A 20,619-nucleotide genomic window follows, 5' to 3' on the forward strand; every position below is an offset into this window, starting at 1 on the left:
GTGAAATGGCAAGTATTTATGACAGCTGATCATTGTATAAGAATGCATTTAACTGCAGTTCCTATGTCCAGGGTAATGATGCAGAAATCACGACAACAGTGTGGCTCACTAACAGAGGTTTTAATAGGTTTTGGATAGCAGCAGCACAGGAGAATGACCTGTGCAAGGCTTTGGAATTAGAGACAACACTGCTGGTTAAAGTCTTCACAGAGTTTATTAACCATAGATTACTACCATCCTTATTATTTTTAATGGTTTAAAAAATGAAATGAACAAACTAGTTGACTTGACTATGTTATCTGGCTTCCTTTTACCACACACTGTATTCCAGATGCTGGCAGACAATTTAATAACCCTGCGGGAGCTTCTGAGTCATTATTAAAAAGGTTTAAGAGGTCTTTCTCTTTTTTTTGTCTGCATTTGTCCTCATTGTTTAACACCACCGGGTGTGTCAACTTTTTATGAGATTGCTGCACTTATAGTCTTGCTGCTAAATTTTTTATTATTTCAGTGTGTGTGACCAGAAGTCTCTCATGCAAGCTAGTTTGTCGATCTTTATTGAGTGAAATAACATTTGTGTGGCAGGGAGGGTGCTACACTGGTGAATATGGGGGGAGCAAAGGACAGACAAGAAGCAGAAGGATGGACAGAGGAAGGGAAGCAGGTGGTGCTGGTAGGAACTGGCGGAGTGAAGGATTCTGTGCTTTTCCTGTCACCTCACTCAGGATTATGAGAGTCCAGAGGGTTTCTGTGCAGATCTCTGGAGAGATGGAAGTCCAGATAGGTGGAGGTGTCAAAGCTGGGGTACATAGTGATGGAATGAAAGAACAGGTCAGCACATTTTTGGCAGGATGCGTGAATTCTTCATGAGGTGACCCAACATGAGCTGGCAAGTGAAACCACACATGCATGTGGGCATTCCCTAAATACGAGTGAGCCCATCACCAGGGCCCAGAGTCAGGTCTTAAAATCCTGTCAGTATGTTGTCTGTAGTATACCTGCTCAAAGGTAGTTCGTCAGTTGTCTCAGAAGTTTCTCAGGAAAAAACACAACATTAAAATTGGCTTGTTGTGGTTTACATTTCAGTGCAATTAAAACACTCTGCCTTGTGATAATATCTGGCTATTTAATCATATATGCATGCAGCATGAAATGAGACTAATGCATCAACTTGCACACATGAGTATGCAGAATAGCATAGATTGGTTGAACCCTAATCAGTGCAAATGTGCAGGAGGGCAGCCGGATGGTTTACTTGTGAAGGACAAGTGGAGGGTTGATAGATAGATATGGCATGAGGGACTCATCTCTTGGGAGAGGGCTGCAAATAAACCAGCAGTCACCTCTGGGACTGCAGTCCACACACACACACACACACACACACACACACACAAAGTGTATTATCTGCTTTGCAGAGACAACCAACTATTGACTAGAGGTAAAGTGAGGAAGAGGAGCAACAGCGTACAGTTAGGTTACAGCTAGCTGGCTAGCCATAAGCAAATGTTTGCTATGCTAGCTGGAAAGATAAGCCAAAAAGCCAGCTGACCACTGATGACTGTTAATGTTTAAGCCATGCGTTGGCTTTAAGTGAAAAAGACTGGGGTGCAGACATGGAGTAAATAGTCTGACAGGTTGAAGTCCAACCAGCAACTTTCTGCTCTTGGCCCAGTATTTCCACATGTTGTGAACTAACCACTCAGCCACAAAAATGCCCCATGCTCATGATAGCAACAATGGCAAGCTCTGAAGTGCAACTCGAAACTGACAAGCAACATGGCGGTTCCCCTTACCTGTCAAACAATCTTTAAGTCCGTCGTCCATCCAGTGCGCCTTATTTATCATCCTTTAGTCGACGAGGGGGTTCAAAACATTTCCAAGTTGTAAATATTGTCATGTGAAGCCCAATACAGAGGGGCTGGCATCACTCCTGTCCACATATCAGCCATTTGCTCTCCGGGCTCGGTTTGAATGTGCTAACTTTCGCCTAACGTTAGCTGCATGCTAATGGCTCCCTGCTCCTTCCTTTGGCTTTCACCACAGAATGGAGGATGTGCGGGTGCACGTAGCCAGCACAATTAAACAAAGACACAAAGAATATTCTTGGTGATTGCAATGATGGCCGCCAAATGTGGATTGTATCATTAATGGCTAATTGGCAGATGACCCTAGGAACCGTTTCAGAAGCAGGTACTGCTATCTCCATCACACGGTCTCTTTTTAAAGCACGAAGGTCAGGAATGTTGGCCTGTGCGCACTTTCCGACTTCCATCACAGCTGCTCCAGCTTTACGACGCTGGTCGGGGCGTTACCATGACTACGAGAGGAAACGACAGCGAAATGTTACGTCACAAAATACAGTGGAAATTAAAAAGGTAAATAAACGTGTATGAAGCAAAAAAAAGTTTATATGTCCGTATAAACACATGGGTGATTTCAAGCACATTGCACACATTTGCTCAGGGGGAAGTTAATGTACAACTTATAATACTTAAATAATGTCATCAAAGATTGACCCCTTCATATAGTTTGTTTTAACATTGTTTTCTATAATTTTATCATAAGAAAATTGTATAGTTTTTTTACGGTCTGATTGGTGTATTTGAAACAGAATTTGATAGATGTGTGCTTATAAGACCTTTTCAACCATCAGGTGGGGGCCCTGACCGACCTGCGGGGATTATGTCTTTCAGTCTGACTTGTCTGTAAGATGACACCACAAACTTGCAGGCGTGTTCAGGACAGTTTATGTTAAAAGCGGCGGCCTCTGTCACTGGGTGCTGCAGTCACGTGCTGATCCCGAGGGCGCTCAACATCTGGCTGTCCGCGAAGAGCGCATCTGGATGAGCGGACACACACGGCCGAGAACAGACTTTCAACAAACTTTTAGGAAAGAGTCAGTCTCTTGGAGAATCCCGTTGGCTTCCTGTAAGTACATTTACAGGATAAAATTAAGTTTTTTTTTATTTTGTTTTTTATAAAGTTTGGTGCTGATGTTGGCAAAAAGTCTCTGTACGAAGGAAAATCTCATCCATCCGTGGTGTAAAAAAAAAATACCCATTTAAGTAAAAGATAGCACAAATACCACATTCAAATTTTAACTGAAATAAAAGTAAGTAGTTGAATTGTGAATTGAATTCAATGCTGGTAACAAAACTAGACAAAAAGAAAAAGTTACTCATGCAGAAGAATGCATTTTCTCACGGGCCTATTAAGTATTCTTTTCTTACATTGATTCATTCATGAGATTAGTAGAGAGCATTTCTCCTCATCTAACATCTAACATCTAATCCTGTGTTTTTGAATCTCTAATCAAGGCTTACCTTTTACAAATTCTGTTTAAACATTTTCCATATTGGCTGTAGTTTAATATACAGCATAGTGTTTTATAATGTGACTCATAAATTAAGCTATAGGCATGAAATAAATATTCTATGATCACACACACATCAATATATGAAACTTTCAAATGATGTAAACCAAAAATATATTTTGAGTGAAGAACCTGAGTAATTGTGGTTCTTGGTTTGTTTTGATTGTTGTTGTTGTTATTGTTGTTGGGTTTGTTTGTGTGTGTGGTTTTTTTTTGTTTGTTTGTTTGTTTTTTGGTCTGCATTTGTCCTCATCCCAGGGTGTCAACATTATATGACACTGATCCAGTTATAGTCTTGCAGTTAAATATTTTATTGTTTCAGTGCATGTGAGAACCTGAGTAATTGTACTCTCCATTACTATTTCTCAATAATAGAATTATTTAATTGTTTCATCAATAGCTTTTTATTTTGCTAATGAAAGTTGGTCAGTGACCATGATTTAACAGTTCTGTTAACTCTTTAACAAGCTGTACTCAAACTGTTCAACACAAAGCTACAAGCATTGGGTTTCTGTTTTTTCTTATTCTCTGGTTATTATCTTTATTTTTAAACGCAAACAAAAAGCAAGCTACTCCGGTTTCCTCCCACCATCCAAAGACATCATGTTTGGGTTAACTGTTGACTCTAAATTGTCCGTAGGTGTGAGTGTGAGTGTGAGTGGTTGTTGGTCTCTGTGTGTTGGCCCTGTGATGGACTGGTGACCTGTCCAGGGTGTACCCCGCCCCTTGCCCTGTGTGAGCTGGGATTGGCTCCAGCACCCCCCACGATCTGGAAACAGATAAGCTGTTGAAGATGAATGAATGGAAAAAAGCAAGCTACCTTTCTCACAACAGTTGCTCAAAAGAAATTCAAATCTCAATGAGAGTTTTAAAATGAATAATTGCATGAGTTCTCAGAAGACTGAAATTAGTTCTCCAACATGCCATAGCTTCAGTGGCAAAAGCCTCCCCGAGAATTCACTCAATGAACCAACTGTTCTGAGCTGCATGTTTTTTTACATCTTGGGTCCAAAATTGTATTTTATTATGTTTCATTGGATCTTGGGAACTGGAGGTCTCCACTGTTCAGGGTACATAAACAGAAGCAGGCACTCTCCATCCTGTGTTGACACGAGGTTTATTTAGTCTAGCGGCAGCAGAAGGTGAGAGCACCACTAAAGCTGAAACTTATACCCCGAATGTGCAGTTGTGTCAATTAAATAATAATTCAAAAAATAGTCATTCTCTAGTTTTACATTACATTTTTAAGCTGTTACAATCTCTAAACTTACTCTTGAGACAGCAGCTCACTGATGGAGATAGCTACTGGTGCCAGCATTGCTGTTGGACCACCCCTGAAGTTATTCATCTTGAAGTTTTATGAATAGTATTGATTTTCAAACAGTTGAGAGATGGAGTAGATGTTGAACAGACTTTGCACACAAAAGCAGAATACAAGCCTGCAGGTTACAGTAGCAGCAGAAAAAAAATTGCACTGGAATTGATTTATTGCAACAAAAATATTTTCCATGATATAGAGACAATTCTTGCAGTGACAGATTTGTAACTTCAGTTTTCGACGAAAGGGGAGATTTGTGCATGTCATGGTGGGAAGCAGAATTTTGTTAACTAGTTGTGAAGTTAGTTGTTTACCAGAAACTGGCTTTGGTTTCATTCTGAGGAGACTACGGTGTCAGAGCTGTGCTGAAGGCACTAGATCATTAATCACCCTGTCATCGTATGTACACAGAGTACATGTTCAGGTATTTAAGCCAATGCTGCAGCTTAGATCCTTTATTTTAAACACATTTTCAGGCAGAGCGGTGTGTAATTTAACTTTTCACATTTTAACAGCTAGTTAGACTTGTCAGTTCGCTTTATTGCCAAAACACTATTAAATACTGGGAAAAACCACTCTGGAGAATACTACTATGGAACATTAAAGGTTGCACAAAGTAAATGAGGTGGAATAGAGAAAGCAATACATGCATGGGCCTGTATGGGTGTGCATGTGCTTGTGCACCAGTGTGTGCTTACATACATGCACCCTCAGCTCTACAGCAATATAAAGGCGGCTAGTGTCTGAGAGCCAAGCCAGTGGGTGACCTTTGCCCTCCCTTCCCAGCAGAGCAGTCCTGTAGCAAAGGTGTGAATATTGCACCTGGATGTTTTGTTAGAGGCCCGCGCTCTCATGCCCTGCTGGTCAACCTGTAAACCAGCCTCAAATTTGGCAAGACGCCCCTTCTTATTCCTTGTCTCTGCTCCATGTCTGCATGATTTGTTTGCAAAATATTCTTTCCCCCGTGTCTAGTTAGATCCTCATGTCTACAATATCTTCTCATTTATCTGATACAACCTGAGCCAAGGATTCACTGACACACATTTCAGATACACCTGTGCCCCACTTCCTCTTTAATCAAAGTGAAAGAGATTGTATCATTGACTTTGTGCTAATAACAGGAAACTTTACAACAAACACTTTAACTTGGAATGATGATCTGAAAATCTGAGCTGCAGGTACATTCATGCAAAAATATAGATGTACTTAACTGTGACTAAGCTCAGATGCCTAGTTGTGATGGCTCTCTGGCTCCCCACCATCTGTCCTCCAGGTGCTTTTCTTGGCTACCCTTCTAAAGATTGTCTTTGTTAGAGATAGGATTTTTAGCAGCTCCAATTGTAGCATTGCTTTAGAATGGCAAAATCACTGGCTTTGTCTGCCAGGCCATCAAAGACACAACTGCATAGCAAATTGTCATGAAATAACATAGAGACATTTGTAGTCTATTGACAATCATGTCTTGACTTCTCTGCAGGAGACGCACGCAAAAACACGCAGCTCTCAGATTCATCTTAATGAGGCCATTAGGTTGCAGCAAAAATCACGTCTGACCAGCAGAAAGTTGAGCATGGCTCAACATTTACTTCAACACGGCTTCATCCAGTGAGGCACAGCCACACATTCCAGCTGGATAACTTCGCCATGTGAATCCTGTATTTCAGCTGTTTACTTCTTGATGACCACCACAAAGCATTAAAAAGACAACAAACCAGATTTATTGCATATTGTTAACCTCAACATGACTGCGGAGTTGTAACTTTGTGTTGTTTATCATTGGGCTGTTTTTGGTCTGAACACTCTCTGGTTGTTTTAACTTTATGACTACACTCTAAAATCACTCACTTGGCACAAACTAAATATCTGTGTATAATGTAAATTACATTCCCCTGCAGATTCAGTGGCCCAGTGCATGCGTTGTTATCTTAATGCTGGCTGATTAACAGTGAATATTACTGGCAGTTGTGCCGTGTCTCTGGATGGGACTGAGCCTTATGATGGAGGCTGCACTGGGAACAGGACAAATGAGCCATGCAGCAACACACAGGGGCTTTGCTCAGGGCTGTAGCTGGTATGACTTATGAAGCCAGTCAGTTTAATCCCTTTGATTAATGATTCTATGAATCGTCTGTTTCTGAGTAAAATGTCCATGCATGGGAGCCAGTGTGAAAAATAGATTTCAGCACGCACTGTTGCTTTTATATACATGCGCAGAAAGGCTCTATGTTTTCATGCCAGCCACACCCATTATAATCCCCAAAAACCATTTAGTTTTAATTATTTATCGCTTCACATCGACGTCAAATCTGTTTTAAAACAACACTGACATCTGAAAAAGAAAGAAGGAATTGTACAATAAGAAGCCCACAGTTTAATAGTCTGATTTGCTGCTGATTAGTTAGCACCATGTTAGCATGTTAGCTCATTACATTTGCACAATGTCAGAATATAAAAAAAAAAATAATTTGTTATGCAAATAGGATTTAAATAACAAATTGTACATTTTTATTTTATGAATCCATCCTCCATTAACATCATTTTCTCTTCTTTTTGCTCTCACATACTTTTACTATTTGAAACTATTTGTTATTCTTTGTGGCAAGCACCACATTTTTAGGTTCTTTCATTTGTTGTTTATAATGTCAGATGTTTAAATGTGTCCTCAGAGCACCAAGTTCAGATATATCTAAAGCAAAAGGGCCCTATCTGATAAATTAGGTAATTAGCCAGATTAGAAATAATGAAATTGTCGAATATAGGCATGAAAAACAGAACGACCCTTCTGATCTCTCAGACTCAGACTGCACTATAAAAAGTATAAAAGAATGAAAACCTTACAGCATTATCAATTAATAAAGCGTTTTATTTCTACCAAAGCCAGAGACCAGTTGGAGCTGAAACATGGACAGTGATGTGGGAGTGATAAACACCAGCCTTGAGAGTCCTCTGAGCCCCAGACACCTCACTGGTTTAGGGATGAACAGTCCCCTAAGCCAAAAGTACAGGCACTCTGGACCCGGCCTCACCAGTCCACAAGAGTACAACCAGTGGCTGCCTTGCCGTCATGATGCCAGCCTGCTGCCTATGAAAGAAGACCTGGCCTTCTGGCTCAACACCATGATGGGTGAGACAACTTATCCTTCATGTCTGTCTAACTGCAACATACACAGTCAAACCCAGACAACAAGGCTTCACCATTTTTGATTTGAACATGGGCGTTCACTTAGGGGGAAAAAAAAGAGGTTTGAAAATGCTGCAGAGACACATTAACCTACTTATTATCCTAAATCCTTGAAATAACTTTTCATTAAGGGATGTGGGGCTTGGGCTACAAGGAACAGGATGTTTTCTCCCAGTTGCCTGCATTGTGAGGGAAAACATAAAACGTGTACACATGCCACAACCTGTTAGAGCTCTTCTGACAAGGCGCCAACATGATGAGTTTCTGACTGATGCAGAATCTACAAAGAAGACACATGGAGCTAAAAGCTTGTCAGCAAGTGAACAGTGATTTTTTTTCTAGCAGAAAAGTTATTCTGATTTTAATTTCAGTGTATGAAGTTGAAACCTGATCGTTGTTGTTTGATACATTAAAGTTTTTCTCAGGAAAAGCATTCCTGTGGCAACATTTTGGTATTTTAGAAATCAATGAACGGAAAAGTGTTGTATGCAACAGGATGGTGTTGAAAATATGTGGCTAGCACTCCATATGGATCATGTCATATACATATGCAGGAATTTAGACATCTTTTACCTTAATTTCAGGCACCTCATGAAAAATATATACAGACTCACCCACGTAAATTAAAAACTGTCTAATTGGCAGCAGATTATTTTGAAATTAGCTCATATTTGTTGAGTCCTGCTTCGTGAAAACTACACAATGGATGGAAATAAAAACATTAGACTTTTAATTCCACCTTGTGTTTAGTATATCTGGTTTCATTATTGCTACTATTAGTGTATGCGATTGAGTGTGCATGTGTGTGTATCCTCCTCAGGCGTGGACCTCACAGCAGACAGTCTGATGGAGAGATTGGATAATGGTGTTCTCCTCTGCCAGCTGGCAAAACTGCTCCAGGAGAAGATGATCAATGGGAACAACGGCAAGGTGCTGCAACAATACAAAAAGATGTAGCTGTTCACATGCACGAACACAGAGGAGGAGACCTGTGCCAATCATGCCTTTCAGGTCTATTGTTTATTTCTTTTTGGAGGAATAACCATCAAAAACACATTCACAATGCCGGATTTAGATATCTACTTATCTTCATAGCTTAACCATAAATTTTGCAGGAGTTGTTTCTGCTCCGTTGTCAAGAATCAGTGAACTGCAGGATCAGGGCTGAACGTTGCATCAACAAAATGCAGTAATGTCTGAGGCTGTGACAGCTTCAGCCCAAAGAACTGACTCAACTTTAGACTGCACAACCAAGTCACGCCTGATATTGGCAGTGGCCATGTCTAGAAGTGGATTCACTAAATGTCTATGCCTGTTCATGTTTCCTATTACTAAGCCTCACCTTGCTACAGTACACTTTGTTTTTACAAGATCCTTTTCATCCTGAATATAAGAGAAAGAAAAAAAAAAAAAGACTTGGCATGAGGGAGGAAGATGTCTCTGTCATTGTTTTGATATTTAATCGTTGCTGTTATAATACATGACAGATATATTATTTGGCATTAGATTTGAACCAATAGTAACCCATTTGCGTGTTACTGCAAAAACAAACAAACAGTGTTGATGAATATTTACAGCTGTTTATAAGAAGAGTGATCCACTGGCGAGCTGATGCAACTTCTGGATCATTTTTCGCCCGAGACAACACAGCCAACTTCCTGTACTGGTGTCGAAAGATTGGCGTTGATGAGGCATACCTTTTTGAGTCAGAAGATTTGGGTGAGTTCAGATGGGAGCTTGCATTTAACATTGTGGATTTAAGGAGTGCACTTTTCCCCTCTCACTGGTAAAAGCTTTGTGAATCATGTCATGAGGTAGAAATAAGAGACCCACTGTCTGTATCTAAAGAAACATAATGGACTCAGCACTGACTGTCTCTTTTGCCACGTATATTACATTCTGTATCATTTGACAAAAATGTTAATATTTATTTGCTGGGACCAGGAGTTTCTTTGAAGTGATGTTTCCAATTAGTAGGTATTATTGGCGATTTAAAAAGTCTCTGCAATGTGTAATTTAAATAACTTTTCCCTGATTTGAAAGTAGAAAAGGGTCCATATAATCAAACACATTTCTCACCTGGGCATGTCCATGCATGGCAGCAGATGCGTGAGAATGTTAATGTGCAGGTTAATCCCCACCAAAGAAAGCCCTCCTTGCAGGCAGTAAATCTACTTCACTGGACTAATTGAGTGACAGGGAGAGTAAACGTACTGTACTTAGACCTCAGGCCTCACTTTACTGCCTCAGTGACACCATGGCACAAATTATATCCTTTTTCTTTGCTCTCATTGGTTTACTTGCTGCAGCCAGTATGTACTGATGAACATTTAATGCAGATCACTGAAAATAAAAACCCATCAGTGATACGTGAATGTTGTGGACAGATATGTAGTTGCACATAGTTTTACTCTCAAGCAATTGTCACAATAACAAATGACCTCAGACTTTCTTCTCCAGACTGACAGCACAGTCCCCCTTCTTATAAATACTGGAGGCAGGAGAGGCTTTCATACCCTCATGCCCTCAGCTGCACATCCAGAGCCCACAGGAATTCCCGTTTTGCTTCAAAGACAGAGATGCACGATAGAGAGTGTTTCCTGAAACGTGCTCTGTCTGTTCAGTGGAGTTCCTATTTTCTTTCAGCACAGGCAGAAGTTCATCTCTGGCAGCATCTACCCTTTCAGATGTGTAACCTTTTTTTTTTTGCCCCCCACCACCTTTGTGTGCACTTTATGCATGTGCTGTGTGAAGTTCTCCACAAGCAGCCTCGAGAAGTATGCCTGTGCCTGTTGGAGCTGGGACGGATAGCAGCCAGGTAACTAAAACAAATCTCACTGTAATCTTCAAAACCTGAACCAACAGTAAAACGGCACTTCTCAAATGGGGTCCATTCCTTTTTATATGTGCCTCTAATGCCCCCCACAACTTTGTACAGATGAACTCAGGTGACTTCTGACTGATGTTAGCCATCGTACTCCAAATGTGTTCATGCCCAGTAATTTGGAATTACTAACTCCATAAAAGCAGATATTTGGTTGGGTTTGCATTCAGTGCTGCCACTGGCTAAATGACGTGTTTCAAGGATTCCTTTGTCTTAGCTTCATCAAAAAAACAAACAAAAAAAAAAAGAAACGTGAATTTGTTTCTTCTGACATTTTCAGTTACTTTTATCTGTCTCAAACATTTTTAAAATAAAATAACTAGTGTAGCGGCAACCTTTGGATTCCAATTTGAAGTCTATCCATGACTCACCATGAACTCTTTACATACCAGGATACTTTTAAGTACTCTTGTCAAAGCATTTTTGGTTGAAGATTTATTCATATATTTGTTGGTATATTTATATCAAACCTCTCTCTCAGGTATGGAGTGGAACCTCCGGGGTTGGTGAAGTTGGAGAGAGAAATAGAGAGGGAGGAGGTGGGCTGCTTATCTCCATCATCGCCTCTGCTCTTTTCCTTTTTTCCTCCTACATCACTGTATTCACCATCACAGTCATCCCTGCTCTCTGCCCCCACTCCCCCTCCTCCACCACCTGCACCCCTCACTTCAAGCACGACCCCTCCGTCTGAACCCCTCGCTGGCTGCATCGCCTCTGATCTTCCATCAGCCACAACAAACCCAGTACCCACATGTTTATCCACTCCACAGTCGTCCATCTCAGCCTCGAACCCTTCTACAACTGTAGCCTCAACACAAACGCCTTTGTTTCCTTCAGCCTGCACCTTGAACACATCTGCTTCACCAGGCCAAACCCCGGTATCTACCGCCAAAGTCTCCCCCATCATAGTTAACAGCCACAGTCCAACTCCTCGATCCTCAAGCAAATGCACAAACCGGAGAAGCACAAGCACCAACAACATTTTGGATGATATTGTAAGCCTCTTAGAGCAAAACTAAGCATATTTCACTTTACAGGCGTTAAGAGTGTGCACTGAATGTTTTTTTGCTTGCTCTCTCCTCTCCGTCTTTACAGGTAAGAAACATTATTGAAAACCCCCCATGCAGCTGTCCCACCAGGTTTCTTGTGGAGAAGCAACCCAAAGGCAGCTACAGAGTTGGGGATAAAGTTCTGTATATACGAGTAAGTGCATTTACGCTAAGAAATGTACCATTTCAATTATAGTGTCTACAGTTACATTTAGGCACTTTGAATGCAGATCACAGTCGTGGACTTTGTCTCCCCACTCGCCCACCTGCTTACCACGACTTTATGCGAAGAGCAAAAACTAAGTGCTTTGTACACTTGAGAAATCACTTAATCTCGAACATAATTTAATCTAAAATTTAAGAGGTAAAACTAATTAGCTGTCGCTTGTATTTTCTCATTAGAAGACACTGATGGTTCACACCTGCTTCCTCCATTAATTTGATGTTAACACTGCTGATTTGCTGTTTTATAAGTCAAATGATAATTTCAGATGTCTAATGTAAAATGTTAAAATGAATAGATGAAAGCTAGTAGATAACTTAGATAAAATTAAAAACATTACTTTAAAACGTTACCTGTAAAATTGTAACTTGATACTTAGACACTATTACAAATCGATGCATCATTGATTGTGCGACATATAATGAGATTTGAGGTGTGAAGGTCCCAAATTCATTAATCATCAGCTGAATCAGCAACAAGTGCATCATGTCAGAGCAACTGATTTGCAGTCATTTAGGATGGAGACATCAGTGCCTCTCAGGCTCCCTGAGTCGTGCCTCACCCGTGTGCGTCGGTACAAAGGCTTGAGGAATGGCCTTCTGGGAGGCAGAGTTGCTTGGCAACCAATGGACTGGATAGGACTGGGCTGACAATGATTTTAAGTGCATACACCTTGAGCCAAGAGCTCAAACCTGGATGAAAAGAAAAACATCTCTGTCAGGATGATTTGTGAAGATATGACCATGGAGTGTGCTTTAAATGGAAGCTCACTCACAAATCCAAGACCACCGATGTGAGAAAGAGTTGGAATGGAAAGGTTTCACTGAACCGTCTGCATGCAAACATCAGTCCATATAAATACAAATAAAAGTAAAACAAAAACACTTTGGCGTTGGTAATAGTGTAACAGTTAATGTTAAACTCTCACCGACGACATGACTTGATGTTGAAGTGAATATCTTTTATATTAAACAAAGTTATCAGAGCTTTGGTGTCTAAATCCGGTGTCAGTGGTCGATGCCTATTTAAAGCTTTGTTAATATCATTGAAAATGCACACAATGAAAGTCCACACTTTCTAAACAGGTAAATCAATACTGTCAGAAGCAGTTCGCTTGCTAAAAGGTTCCATCTGCATTTTGACTGGCTTACAATCCGACAACACATTTTTAGTCCCCATTCGGAAAGGAACACTCCCCCTCAAGTCAGTGAACACCTGTTTCTGCGCTGCAGACATGTCAGCAGAACAGGAGCATGTGTTCAAACACCACATCAAAGAAACCTCAAGAAATCATGATGTTATAACCAAATGTTTTTAGGTTTTTTTTCTGTAGGGTTGGTTCACATTCAAGTGAAGAAAATTTCATGTCTCAAAAGAAAAAGAATTTTTTTTACATCTGAACTGTTGATCTTTTGTCCTCACCTTCTCCATGTAGCCTTACAAATACAACATCTTATCAACAGTCTGCGTCCATCAGCCACCTCTGATTATTATTTTGTAGACTCTGCACACACTGCTCCGCTTTCCGTTTCTCTCACTGCTGACAAGCAAAACACACGCCGGCTGTGTGAATAGAGCATTGCAGCCCATCAACCTTGACTCCATCTATTACCTGGAAGCTCACAGCTGCCCACACGAAGGCAGGGAATCACAGCAAAAAACCTCAATTACCATACAGCGTGATAACCCCTGTGCTGCTCCTCAGAGAGCAGTGAATGTGTACAGACCTTTTTAAAGAGCAGATAGTATTGATTACTAAGACAAAGTCATTAGCGAGGGGTTTAATCAGACAGCTTGTTAATGAGCGGCTGAGCATGACGGCCCCTCCTCACATATAAACTTTCTACCCTACCACTCCCCCCTCCCTATTCCCTATGGAGACTATTCAATCACGCCAGCCTTGGAGTGCTCCGCCATTCTTCGGTGTTAAAAAAGAGGAAGGCTTTTCTTTCTTCTCTGCACCCAATTAGGCTCTCCTCCAGCTTTGAAGCAGAGATGCAGTGTGACCATGTCAATGGAAGGAAAAGACATTCAAACACTTGATATCATCCCACATCAGCTTTTTGATTGCTTACTGTACAGTCTTAAATTTAAACGAAATTAAAACATCTTGTTTTGAAGATCAGGCAGACGGCAGAGAGAAAGAAAGGAGGATAGTATAGATGTTTATCTCGTGCTCAGCCTATTAACAGAAGACCCCTTCATCATCCTTCTTATGGAAGTGTCCTTGAACAAGACATTGACTCTATAGAAGCTACAGGTTCTTGTTCTGTAGGTGACCCATCTGAGCCAACAATAGTGTTGTGTAATATTGCAAATATTCTGGCACAGCAATCATTTATACATTCATGCATAATCACAAGAAAAAAAGGTCTGGAAAGACCTCTGTGAAGTAATTGCGAATAAACAAAAGCAAGAAAATTGCTCTTTGATACAGTTCTATGATACAGATAGAGGTGCCTTTTTTTTCTTAAAACATTTTCACCTAAAATATCGCTGAACCACTGACGCTAAATAGGTTGTTTTAGTTTTGCTGTTATTTAGCTGTGAAACTGGAATCTTCACCAACAATATTACAGTTCAGCTGATGGGAAACTCAAGCATCTTTTCCGATGGTAAAGCAGAGCTCAATATTCTTCATTTTCTTGCTCCTGTGGATGAGTCGGGTTAGGGTTATGGGTTATTTTCCACAACAATGACACTCGTACTTGAAAAAAAAAGTGAACCTTGCAGTGGCATGAAAGGAAATGTCATCAGATTGTAAAGGTCAATCCTCTTGGTGCCATGTACTTGTGCAAAACCTACAGGAACATCACCCAGCCCATCATTTGCATTTATCCGAATGTATTTAAAAAAAGGGTCCTGAAAGGGCCTTAAAATCTGCAACATCGGTAGCACTGTAGCGCGTTGAACTATGATTTGAGGCGAGAAAAAGAAAATCGAGAGAAACCATTTAGAAATGACGAAGAAATGGAAAGAAAAATAGAAATTGTAAGATCAACGTTTCAATCAGTTTTTTTATTGTCTGCAAATTTACAAAGGACTGACCACATAAAAAAACAAACAGCAGCACTGTAAAGAAACGGATGTGGCTAAAGCCTGCCTCCTACCGGCCTGTCTTTCAACATCTCGTCTTTCCTGACTAAACTCATGCATCTTTCAGCAGCATGGAGAGAGAGAATCAATGGCGCTGCCAGGGCGGACACAGGGGAATCTAGACAAGAGCTTATGGGCTGCAGATGTGGCACCCTTTGTATTCAGACCTGCGGGGGGCGGGGGGCAGGGGCAGGCAGGAATAAAGGCGTCTGCCTGACAAAGAGGGCTTGTGTAGAATATTACAGACTGTGTGCCCATTGTGCTAAATCATCAGTTTAGTGTATTAGTTGTTAAAGATACATTGCTCCTTTAACAGTGTATTGATGCAGTAGATTTCAGCTGTAGAAATATAATAATCATCCATTAAAAGTCAAGCATGTTTGCATTGTGATTTTACTTGATTATGTAAAATAAACCTGACTTAGAGAAAGAGCCATAACACATCGGCACATAAAATGAATAAAAACAGTTCCATAGGCAGGTTACATGAATGTCGAATGAAAGCTTAAAAACGCTTAAAAAAAAGAGAGAGAATATTAACTGAAAACCATATCAAATGTAAAGACTTGGGGGAAAAAAACTTGAGACGATGGCTGAATTTCTGAGAGTGAATCGCAGTTGGAAGAGTGACGTTTGACAGCAGAGTGGTTTATTCAGCATGTCAGACTTGACCCCTGTCAACCTCAACAATTTAATCTGCAGGATGACAGCTGAGACGCACCATGTCTGGAGTTTCCTTTCAAGCCGCCTGTGTCGCCTGCGTGTGCCTGTGCTTGTAACATCGATTTTTCTCCCTATGTACACGTGACACACACCACCCTACATAAGAAGTGGAGATCTGATTGTATTATCACTTTCTTAATGGCTCTGTAATGAAGGGTTTATTGGTGATAAGGCAAGTGGGGGTGGGCTGCTGCTGACAGGACAATGGGTGGCTTTGCAAGACCTCCCGGGAATGTTAATGTCTCCTGGGAGTTGAGGCTCTGCGCTCAACTCATCTCAATTTTTCCTTTCATTTTTTCACAGGCTTTATAATGTGGCAGTAGTTGCCATGGCAGCAGTTGGTTTTCAGCTTTAGGGACGTCTGTCTGTTAACCATGTTGATTCAGATTCAGCTGACCTGTGTGCAAATACTATTAATAAAATACAGACTGGCTGTATATTTTATATTAAATACTGCTTATTGGGTGGTTTGTGTTGCAGATAAATGTGGGTATGCCTTTTGTGCGTCACTGTGTGCGTGTGTTTGCATGGCTATAGGTGGATTAGTCTTGCGCGTGAGCTCAGCTGACGTGTGCCATGACGCGTTGTTTCATTGGGCTTAATTAGATTGTGACAAAGAAATGCAAAGCAATGCAAATGGAATAGCATTTGCATTTCATGGCTAAAGCATTATAATATTAGTATATTAGGTGTGTGTGTGTTTGTGTGGCTCGCTGTCATGTAATACAGAATTCACAAACATGCTTTCAATAATACAACCTGTTAATATATGCACACTTTATTTCCTATGAATGCCTTGATGGGATGTCTGGTGTTACTTTTGCAGATGCTGAATGAGCGTCACGTGATGGTGCGGGTGGGTGGAGGCTGGGAGACCTTTTTAAGTTACCTGCTCAAACACGACCCCTGCAGAGGAGGACCAGCCGGCAGATCTGAGGTCAGGCTCTGTAGGTACAAAGCAAAGCCACCCAGTCTGAACATCTCACCTGACAGCTACATGGTGGTTGGCACCCATTATCGTGGCAAGAAGTAGACTCACACTTTTTCTTTTTTCACCAGGCCAAACTGTACCAGGTCAATGATTTTTAATATATAGTTCTCTTTTGTTTAGTTTTTTTTTTCTTTTCTTTTTGTATTTCAGAGTTGTAAATAAGCCGCCCTTACCTGATTATTATCGCTACAGATTAACAACTCGCCATTGAAGCTACATTGCTGTGCAGAGATTTGTGGAATAGAGAAATGAAATAATAGAGAGATATGTTTGTTGTTTTTTAAGATAATGTCAAATCTGCTTCTTCTATATGAGGTCAGCTGCTTTACTTTGACATAAACATCACAGACAGAATATTCTTTGGGTTTTGACTGTTGGTCGAATGTGACTGAATAATCTGTATGCCTCATCTTCGTTTGCGAGAGATTAGGCTGTGACTTTTGTTGTTGTAGTGTGGTGCGTAAACATACAGCTTTTACTGGTACTGAAGTTAGATCTTGCATCTTGAAGTGTTATATTTTGGATGGACTGGTTCCAGGAACAGTCTGAAGAGCAGTCAAGGTCTATGTTTAATGACTTTTAATGTATCCATTTATTTTTCTGGAATTCACTGCATGCAAACCTTTTTAAATAAACTGTAATTTACAGCATGTAGCATTTTGTGTTCATAGTTTGTATGTAATAATTCATGATTGTCTATACTGGCAAATTCCAGGCTTTGTCAGGGAATTTAAACAGGTGAAGGCACCAAGCATCAAGTCCTCCCTCTAGATGGCACCATGTCCTCAGTGACAAAGGGCCAGTCCTCGCCTCTGTGCTTGTCTCTTGGACAATATGGTTAAGATCATGTCTCCCCTCTCGATGGCAAACATCTCTTTCTTTTTTCAGTTTAAACTTCAATGCATCGCAACCCCACAGACACAATTAGCCAGAAGAAGAATCAGGTACGACATTTTCATTCAAAAAAAAAAAAACAAGGATCATGAGATTTCTTCAAAAAGTGTGCAGCTTTGGCAGCAGAATATGCTAACAAATGCAAACTCTGAAAGTCACAGCAACTTAGTAATCACATATTTTATTTCATTAAAATAAATTAATTAAAAATGAACACAAGTTATCAATATATTGAAAGAAACTAGCTGTAATGAGCTCATGCAAGACTGTAATGTCTTTTTAGTCCCCACAAAACATCTGCAGTGGATTGAGACAGTATAAATGACTTTTAGAAAATAATAGCTGTGCTACTGAAACAAGTGCCACGCTTAACGGCGGCATATTCACAGGGTGTCTTTCATTGCACAGAGTACTTTTCTCATGAAACACAGGAAGTTGCCACATGAGAGGGATTTTACATCAATTTCAAATGCAGTTACACTGTGCTGACCTCATCCGTTCTCTAAAGTTCTTCTGTATTGAAGCACAGTCCTATGGATGACAAAATCTTAGTTTGGAATTACAGATATTGTTTGTGTACTTTAAAGTTTACAAGTTGAGATAAGAGGGCGGGAAAATGTGCTTACATTTTTTTCTTCTTCTTCTTCTTCTTTTTTTGGCTTTTAACACAAATCCCGCACATTTGCAACAGTGGCACATCAGAAATGGAAAAGTCCAGAGAGAGAGAGAAAAAAAGTTTGGTGTGCAGTTGTGCTTCAAGTCCTAACAACACATTAAACTGGCAACACATAAGTTACACTTTACTGCTTACAGTAATACTTAAATTACTGTGCATCAGTCTGGGTGTGAACTTCAGGCCTTATAAAACCAAAACACCAAACAGCATCGCATTCTGTGAGTCACAACATGTCAGAAAATACATTGGCCCAGGAATGTCCATAGATATAATTATTTTTATATTTATGGCACGTCCTTGTTTCTGGCATAAATATTTTCACAATAAGAGCCTGGTCCAACTGACCCTAAACTCAGAACATGTTATAAACCCAGACTCATACAACAGAGTGCGTATTACATGCTCTGATCGTCAAATTGCTGCTGTATGTGTCCTTGCAAACACTGACTGTACAACCCCACCGGCTCAAGCTTCAGGCTCACAGACTTTCATGAGACCCAGCAAAGTGCAAAGATTCAACAGGACACTGAAGATACATTTTTCAATCATGCCTCAGTTAAATTTTTTTAATTCAGGAAAGTTGTGACCTCAAGAGGAGGTTAATGGTGATATGAAAGGACTGAACATCACGCACAGTGTTGCCAACACATTATAACACCCTTTTTTTTCCTTTGACATTGGCATAGCTGATTGAATATCCGATGACTCATGTCCCGCATTTAGCATTAAGGGAGGAGGGAGAAAAAACTGTATTCTGTAAGTTGTTAGCATCATAATGTGAGTATGACCTAAAATTTGAGGTCCCACCTCATTTGTTCTCCTTAATACACAAAACTCATTTATTGATACTGACACACAGTTAAAGGTGTCTACCACACATTAGTCTGCTAATGTGAAGTGGCATTTCCAATTTATTTATTTATTTTCTTTTCAAAATGTATTACTTTATTTTTTACAAATTAGCCTACTTTGTGATTTTTTGAAACTCTAGCTGTTGATCCACTCTAAAAGAAAAATGTTTGCTGACAGTAGAATGAAGCCGTTTTAGTAGGAGTACTTGACACTTCGAGAAAATTCAATTTTGTTAATATTTCTCTCGTGAATGTACCACAACTGAAACACAAAATGAACATACAGCGTATTTGGAATCCAGCTTTTAACATATGTCTCTAAATCACTATTTGTGCTTTTTTCAATATGAGATTTGGATGAACTTTTAATGCAACAATGAGATTGCAAAAGTAAGAAAAGAAATGAAAAATTCCCATCTTCCTATCACACACTACACAATATATAGTGTATCATTTTGTACATAAGTACACAAGAAAATAAACTGAGATGATATGAAATATGGTCCACTGGTCAACAAGAATGGATTTATTACTTAATTTTGACCTTTTGGTTTGCTTTCAGAGTATATACATATTGTTGTGGGACAGTGAGTTTTCTGAAACACTTTTCGATTTTCTCAGTCCAACTATTCAACAATAAAAGTACAGGCAACTGGAATATCATATTTTTAGTGGCAGGTGATAATTCAGTCATTAGTCACACATTGTCATGGGCTAAGATTTGCAAGTCTAATTTGTTGTGCTGTAATAATATAAAAGTGTGTAAACTGTATTATGTGCTGGCCGCAAATAAATGTCATGAAATGTGCCTCGATAGGCGTCACTGATTGTACTATCTAAACTATATGTAAGTAAAAAAGGAACAAATGTTTTATTTTAGCCAGTGTTTACACCTTAGCCTTTAGACTATCATTGTTGATAAGGACCAAGAATGCAGCTTGTGCTTTCAGTTTTAGTTTGATCACTGAAGTTGCTTTTTTTTCTTGTAAAATTGCTTAACATGCCTGTATTCAGCATTGCACAACACAACTAACCAATATTAAGGGTAAACAATGGAGTTATCGGATATTTCCTCCACAGCTTGGCTTCTTGTTTTGCTCGTCAGGTTATGATTCAGCTGTCGGCAAACAACTGGGTCTGCCAGAGCTGTAACAGCACAGCAGCTTTAAGTCACAGCTCAGCAGTTACTGTGACTTCACAATTTCTTCTGCTTATCATTTCATTTCATTTTATCCCAAAAAATACTTTCATGTTGCCAAATACATAATGGATTCACTCTCCCTGCGCAATTCTGTCACTATCCATCTTCTTCACACTTTCAGTCAGCATCACCTTTAATCAAACAGAAAACAGTCACTCT

General features: G+C 40.0%; 1 protein-coding gene across 2 annotated transcripts; it reads left to right on the forward strand.

The window, feature by feature from the left end:
• The first annotated feature begins 2,793 nt into the window (after positions 1-2,793).
• Positions 2,794-20,067, forward strand: gas2b (growth arrest-specific 2b). 2 transcript variants are annotated; one of them, XM_029497943.1, is made up of 8 exons: positions 2,794-2,928; positions 7,569-7,815; positions 8,693-8,802; positions 9,450-9,591; positions 10,627-10,690; positions 11,238-11,751; positions 11,852-11,959; positions 16,674-20,067. In XM_029497943.1, the coding sequence occupies exons 2-8, from the start codon at positions 7,593-7,595 to the stop codon at positions 16,878-16,880; spliced, it is 1,368 nt and encodes a 455-aa protein (XP_029353803.1). In that variant the 5' UTR covers positions 2,794-2,928; positions 7,569-7,592; the 3' UTR covers positions 16,881-20,067. The 2 variants fall into 2 exon arrangements, with proteins under 2 accessions (XP_029353803.1, XP_029353804.1); XM_029497944.1 differs by having other exon boundaries at positions 7,573-7,815.
• The last annotated feature ends 552 nt before the right edge of the window (positions 20,068-20,619 follow it).

The sequence above is a fragment of the Echeneis naucrates genome, chromosome 3, assembly GCF_900963305.1.
Source record: "Echeneis naucrates chromosome 3, fEcheNa1.1, whole genome shotgun sequence".
NCBI lineage: Eukaryota > Metazoa > Chordata > Actinopteri > Carangiformes > Echeneidae > Echeneis > Echeneis naucrates.

What these genes read in the sequence shown, in the direction of transcription:
- gas2b (XM_029497943.1), top strand. Translation starts at nt 7,593, where the DNA reads ATGGACAGTGATGTGGGAGTGATAAACACCAGCCTTGAGAGTCCTCTG. An exon ending in CTGGGACGGATAGCAGCCAG is followed by an intron (nt 10,691 to 11,237) that starts GTAACTAAAACA and finishes CCTCTCTCTCAG; the next exon opens with GTATGGAGTGGAACCTCCGG. An exon ending in ATAAAGTTCTGTATATACGA is followed by an intron (nt 11,960 to 16,673) that starts GTAAGTGCATTT and finishes TTACTTTTGCAG; the next exon opens with ATGCTGAATGAGCGTCACGT.